The sequence below is a fragment of the Apaloderma vittatum genome, unplaced genomic scaffold (assembly GCF_000703405.1).
Source record: "Apaloderma vittatum isolate BGI_N311 unplaced genomic scaffold, ASM70340v1 scaffold987, whole genome shotgun sequence".
Lineage (NCBI taxonomy): Eukaryota > Metazoa > Chordata > Aves > Trogoniformes > Trogonidae > Apaloderma > Apaloderma vittatum.
Window position 1 is genome coordinate 7,606 of NW_009726452.1, and position 6,652 is coordinate 14,257.

Consider the following 6,652-nt stretch of genomic DNA (forward strand, 5'->3'; position numbering starts at 1 on the left):
GAGATCTAAAATCTTACTCCTAAAATTAAATATCTGCAATTCTTGTAAACCTGGCCTGTGAATGAGAACTTTAATAGGAAAACAGAAGCTAATATACTCCCAGTGAAAGCTACTCTGCAGCTGAAGATGATTTAATCTTTGTCTCCGCCGAGATCAGAACAGCTGTGTAACTGCACTATAAAAACTGCATCTACCTAAGGGTGACTCCTCAGATGGCACTTGGGGATTTTTGTTCCGTTTGGTCACACAGAGAACCTGCACTCCTCGTAGAACTACTCCCGGTAAGTGCTTGCAACAGACCTCGCCCAAAGGACGCTCACCCTGTCAGCAGTGGCGTTGCTGAGGATCATCTCCTGAACGCTGCTGTAGTATTTGGGGGAACACAGCCTGCTCGGAGCAACATTTACAGCCACAGAGAGAGCCAGGCTTCGTCCGTGTCTCACCATCCAGTCGATGCCAGAGACATCTGCTGCAAATGAAAGAAGAGGACAATAGCAAGGCTCCTGCTATCCATTCCTCTTCATCTAAGAAAGCTTTTGTCAGCTGGTCAGTTCACTTCCATAAAATGAAAGCAATGCCTTGCTTCTGCCACTCGTCCCAAAAAGCCACACAAAGAGTGCTAAAACGCAACACCTCTACCAGGCAGGAATCCGCTGTGGGCAGATGGGGAGACCAGACACAGGCTTTAGCTCTCTAATAAAATTGTAAAAATCATCTGTAATTTGAAACCAGCTAACAGATTCCCTTTTTAATCCCACAGAGGAGAGTAATCCCACAGCACTCCCAACCGCTATGAGTTCCTACTCATGCTTCTATCTAACTTAGAGACAAATTACTTAATTCTCCAAAAGCATCTGAAGTGCTCTGCAACAAGCATAAGCCAATCCAAGAACACAGTGTCATAAAAAAGGTGGAATGGCTTTCCTGTCCACCCCGCCTGTCACCTCCCGTCCCATCTGTGTCAGCACCAGACATGCTGGTACTTTCAACAACTCATCAGAAAACAAATCCAGGGAAAAGAAGTATGAGAACCCTGAACTCCAAATCACCAGCCTGTGCTCACCTATGTCCCGGGGAGTACAAATGAACAGCCATGAGCAAAGAAAAGCATAAGAAAATCTAGAGCAGAGATTTAGGTTTAAAATAAAGAAGAAGGATCCTAAACAGTGACAAAGTTTTCCTGAACCTATGGCTAAGAAGGCATCTTCCCCTGCTTTCAGAATCAGTTCCAGTCACTGTAAACACCTTCACCTACCCAGTAAGTGCTGGTGGAGAACAGTACCGAGCTCCTCTTCTGATAGAAACGCACACAGTTCAGCCAGGCAGCCAGCTGAGGCCATGCGGGTGGCATCCTACGGAGGAAAGGAGGAAAAAAGTAACACTGGCTGAGCTCAGTATGCATCAGAGGTAAGGAGCAAGAAGAGCAAGTGACAGAAGATGATAAGAAATAAGAGGAGGAAATAAATAGTAGTAGTAGTACTTCACTCCTGCTACCTGTGGATTTGTCAGTTCACAAGGTTTCTTCTACGTAATGGAACTGAAAACGAAATCCACAGTCAAAAAAGCCATCAGATACTGAAGACTTAGAGACCTCATAAATAAATTCTGGTGTGCTAAACTTCCAGGCTTTTGCTGTTTTGATTTGCTTAAGTGACCATCCCATCACTACTCCTTCCCACCCTGGAACTTGCTATCCAGTGGGTTTTCAATGCTTCTATTTCTAGCATGCCAACAGTTGCGTGCCTATGTTGCACAGATTAAAACAGGAGGAAGAAATTATTAGATGATAAATTTCAATCTAAGAGATGATACTGTTGGTATCTGCCATATACAGAAGACCCTACAGATTATACTTGGAGAGCTTCTCGCAAGCTGGAGAAACATTTCTCATTCTAAATAATAAACCTCACCTGAGAGCCTACAAACACATGGAGAGAAAGTATTCATAGAATCCTCCAAGATAAAAGGTAAATCCTGACTTAAGAAGACACGTTGGCGAGGAGCTGCTGGTCAAACCTACGTACACGGTTGCTAAGGAAAGATTAAACTCAGAGATTTCCAGAGTTCCCAGCGACTGGCATGGGAACTCTCGTTCCTGCACCTGACTCTCAGCTAACACACTACAAGGCTTCAGTGAGAACGATTTTACAACAGGCCATATTCAGTTCAGTGAGTAATGCCCAACCACGTGCTTCTTTATCTAAGTTTCTTTCCACCCTATCACTAGTAATTGCCCCCAGAAGATATTTTAGAAAATAGTTCTGTTAGAAAGTTCAGATTTTAAATTAAAGAATAAGACTGTCTGCAGCAGGGATCCTTCGCAGCTGGCTGAAGCAGTACCTCATCATGTCCCAGCATCCCCAGAAGCACCGTGCTGATATTCTTCCTAATGGCAGCATCTACTTTTGCACCAGCTCCTCGTGTTACAAACCGCAGAGCTTGCAGCATTGTGTCCCTAGAAGTGATCACAAGGTACAGTCAGACGCTGCCTCTCCCCCCACCCTAACAAAGAAACTGAGCTCTGGGTACGTGTAACAGCTTCTTGCCCAGCAATTACACAAACGCGCTGTATGATTCAGGGGCCACATATGTGCTCAGCACTGCTGAGAATATTTCCAGGGTTCTGTACTTGTGTCTGCCTCTTAGAACGTAAATATTCAAACGTTAAAAACATTCCTAAATCAGGAAACTGATTTCTGGGCAATCTGCACACTTCGGATACCAGAACAGCTACACTATTTCAGGGCAGGCTGACCACTGACAGGTATCAGAAACCAGGCTGCAGTGGGTTGCACAGGGGTGTGGAGGAGAACTGGGCAGATACCAAGCAACTCTTTCCTCGTACACTATCACAGCTTAGCTTCTGACCAGGAAGTCCCCATCATCCCCATTCTTGGTTTTACAACCTTTGATTAACAGTCAGCTGCTTTCACTAATAAGTAAACTTTAGTCTCAGAAGTCAGGGCTCTGTTCTTTCATCCCAGCCCTTTCTTTCATCCCCAACAAGCAGGAAGGTCTGGGCCATCACCGACAGCTCACCTGATGGCAGAGTCATCGCTGGAACGGATTCCATTCAGTAGCTCCGTAAAGAGGGGATCCACTTTTACATGGATGATGATGAGTTTACCAAGAGCATCGGCAGCTTTAAGGCGAACAGCACGGTTTGAGTCTTGCAGAGCTTTGGTAAAGGTTGTTTGCAGCTGGGGCAAAAATGGTTTCAGGGCAATCTCAACCTATGCCAAAGATGAAAGAAGGGAAAGTGGTGCAACTGAGTCTGCAGTTGAAAATCGAAGCCTGAAAATAGCATGACCTCTTCTATAGCAGGCAGTTACCACAAACTGTTACCCACATCTAACACGCTACTGAAATAGGAAAAACATGAAACACTTTACCGCAAACCTTTTAACATTTTCAAATCTAATCTGATTTTCTGCGTACTAAAATAGAAGGGTGATGTTGCATAAAAATTTTATACACTATCATGAACAGCCTTTTGTATACAGAGCACCAAATAAAAGCTCCGCTCAGTTCAAAGATACAGAAGATCATTTCTGCACTTATCAGTTCATAAGAATGGTGGATGTAAGAGAGATTAATTACATGGTAGTGTTTAGTCACTTGAAAGTGGGATCAGCGTTTAGCAGGATTTCTAAGAAGCCCAGCGATTCAAGCTTTGGTGGCTTTTTCCGGTAGGACAGAGGCTGCTGGAACAATAGAGTCCAGTGACGGTGCCATTCCTAAATAGCAAATCCACGCCCGCAGGCATCCCAGCTGGATTTACATGAACGGCAACAGGTATTTCTGAAGGTTACATTAGAAACTGTTCACAAACCAGTCAATTACTTTTGAGTCTTACCTTAGCTAAAAGAAGGCTTAATGTTTCAAGCAGAGCCACCTTGACATTCCAGCTGAACCGATCTCCCAAGATCCGAATGAGGGGCCCAGTAATGCTCACCACAGATGGTTTAAGAGCTTCAGCAGAAGTGAGCTTAATAACCAGTCCTAAGGCCTTTGCTGCCTCCTCTTTCTGCTCTGGATTACCAGTTAACACACCTTCCCGCAGCACCAGGAGTATGGAAGTCACTCCCTGTCATGAAAATTGGGTAAGAAAGCTTAGAAGCCAAGACACAAGAAAATACGTATCTTATTTTTGCTTCTGTTATATGATGCACAAACTTGGAGAGTTTCTCTCAATATCCTGTTGACCTTCAGCTGCCTGCTTCCACATTTACAGAGCTACTTTTATTGGGTTTGATTTCATGCATCTACGCCTTCCTAAGCCAGTTGCTATGAGAAAAGTGGTGGCGGCTCAGGGAATTTTTAAACCAGAGAAATCTGGCACAGAAGTCCAGCATTACTCCCCCACTAAAAGCAGCCAGCGACCATGACTTCCATGCATAACTGAACTGTCAAAGATCTTGTTACAAGAGGAGTCTTCTGTAGGCAAACTCAAGAGCAGCAGTAACCTACAAAAAGCCTCTCCAATAAGCAGGTCTGGAATGCCCAAACAGTCACTGCTTCTAATAGCTGTAAAGTCATCAATCAGTTCCCCTAAAAGGTGGGTACTGTGGCCGTGAAGAACCCACGCTCCTTCTGATCCTTTACCTTCTTAGGAATACAGAATCCTGGCACATGCTCGCCTTTCGCCTCGTTCCCCACAATCCGGATATCCTTGTGCAGGTCCTCAATGAGAGCAAGCTGGTTCCCAGCATCTAATTTCTGCAGAGAGAGGGGTAAGGCAAAGCTGAGGTGACGTGGCATCCAGCCGTTCTTTGTGACTTTTCAGGTGTGTCAAGAGAAGATGCCCGTTTCCTGCCTCCTCCCTCACAAAGCTGAAGTCAAGCTCATCTTACAACTCAAATCTTTGCAGCATTTGCAAATGTAAATGCAATTTACCATCAAATGGATGGTTCAATTTAGATGGAATTTTACCAGCTATCCCCATTTTCTCCTTTCTACCACTGTAATCTTTATCAAGCTGCCTCTCACCTTGGTGATGGAATTAAGCGCATCCCAGCTTTCATTCAGAACTACAGGGTTGGTATCATTAAATAGGCGTATCAAGCCTGAAACCAAGCTCTTGAGATGACCAGTATAGTCTGCTTTTGTCTTGGAGCAGTAGATATTCAGAATGACAGCTGCTGCCTGTCTCATTCCCAGTTCAGGGCTCCGCGTAGCTTCTAATAAATCTTCAGTTATAATTCTTTGTCCAGCATCATCTTCCACAGACAGGATTACAGACTGGCAGTTTGCCATCTCCTAAAAAGTCCAAATTAACTTTACATTAACTCTCCGACAGAACAAAACCAGATTTATCCCCAAGTTTCTCCATGTTAGCCACCATATTATCTTTTACAAAAATATGACAACATATCCCACTTGCTAATTCTCATCAAATAACTAATCGCATCGCCATTAAAGGCTCGATTCAGTCCTGGTTTATAACAAAGTGACCAAATTCTGCTGAACTCACTGCTGCACAGGTTGCTCTCCAGCTGCAGAAAGGCTAATTTACAAAAATCAGAGTACCTCAGTCTGCCCCCATCTTACTCCTCCATCAGAGACAGCGGGTTTTGTCAGAGAACAGTTTTTTGATTTAGGTAGTTTAATGCTGTGCGTTGTAATACTCATTGCAAGCACATCTGAGGGTACGTTAGAGATCTCCAGGCAGACTTGGGGCTAGAAGCTGAGCTAACAGGCATCTACAGCAGAGAGACAACAGGACTGCGTCTCTACCATTGCTAACTCACTAACTTAGGTACGTGTCTGTCTTCAGACACAACTCCAAGATCTTCTCTGGAGTCCAAATCCCAGGTGTTTCAGAGAGCAGTACAGGAGGAGTGCTGCATGCAAAACAGGAGATTTCCTCCCTTCAGCCCTTTAATCTCTCGGTCTTCTATAATCCACATAAATATAAAGTTAACTAGACACTCTGGCAGTTCTCCAAGAATAAGTAAAGTGGGAAATGTATCTTGTTGCAGGCCAAAGAGACTTTTATATGGGTACAAATAGATTTGGAAAGCATATGTTTTTCAACTCGCAATATGGCACCAGGCAAAAAGACTCATCCTGAAGAAGCTAATGGACTGGATTAAAACATGCAATCTGTCAATCTAGAGAACACATATTCTGTGCTGGGAAGTAAACCCGAAGCGCTATCTTCAGACAACCTGTCATAACAAAGAGCTGAGCCGTGCTACTTGCCAGTTGTTCTTCGCTGGTCCCCAGCTTCTCTTTGAGCGCAGACATCATAGCAGGCAGGATGACACTCAAGTGCCGTGTCAGAGCGTCCCCTGCCACCGATGAGAGGAACGCTAGCACACGGGTGTTCACAGGGGGAGTAGTCAGCTAAAAAAAAAAATCCACCAAAAAAAAAAAAAGATAAGCAGAAAGTTTTTTCAGAAAGAATCTCAATTAATCTATTACAAGAAAAACGTCTAAATATAAATGCATCACAACCCAAGCGACAATGTTTTGAGCATAAAATCAGAAAAAACATCAAATTATGTTCCTCCTTTTGGCATATTGGTCCCAACAAAACTGGCAGCTAGCACAGGAAAAACCACAGTTCTGAAGTTTAAGATTGGTTTCCAGTTGTACCTTTGGCACCAAATACGGCAGCACCACCCCGCTCTTTACAGCCCTAACCTGT

At 44.0% G+C, this 6,652-nt stretch overlaps 1 protein-coding gene across 1 annotated transcript in view; it reads right to left on the reverse strand.

Moving 5' to 3' along the window:
• Positions 1–6,652, reverse strand: part of GCN1L1 (GCN1 general control of amino-acid synthesis 1-like 1 (yeast)) — a gene marked incomplete at its 5' end in the record, with an annotated part of 39,463 nt that overhangs the window by 2,923 nt on the left and 29,888 nt on the right. Inside the window, 9 exons of the mRNA XM_009873266.1 lie at positions 321–469; positions 1,256–1,352; positions 2,341–2,455; positions 3,040–3,233; positions 3,857–4,087; positions 4,606–4,719; positions 4,990–5,259; positions 6,205–6,348; positions 6,601–6,648. Coding sequence (XP_009871568.1) covers positions 321–469; positions 1,256–1,352; positions 2,341–2,455; positions 3,040–3,233; positions 3,857–4,087; positions 4,606–4,719; positions 4,990–5,259; positions 6,205–6,348; positions 6,601–6,648 — 1,362 coding nt within the window. The remainder of the gene's footprint in view (positions 1–320; positions 470–1,255; positions 1,353–2,340; positions 2,456–3,039; positions 3,234–3,856; positions 4,088–4,605; positions 4,720–4,989; positions 5,260–6,204; positions 6,349–6,600; positions 6,649–6,652) is intronic.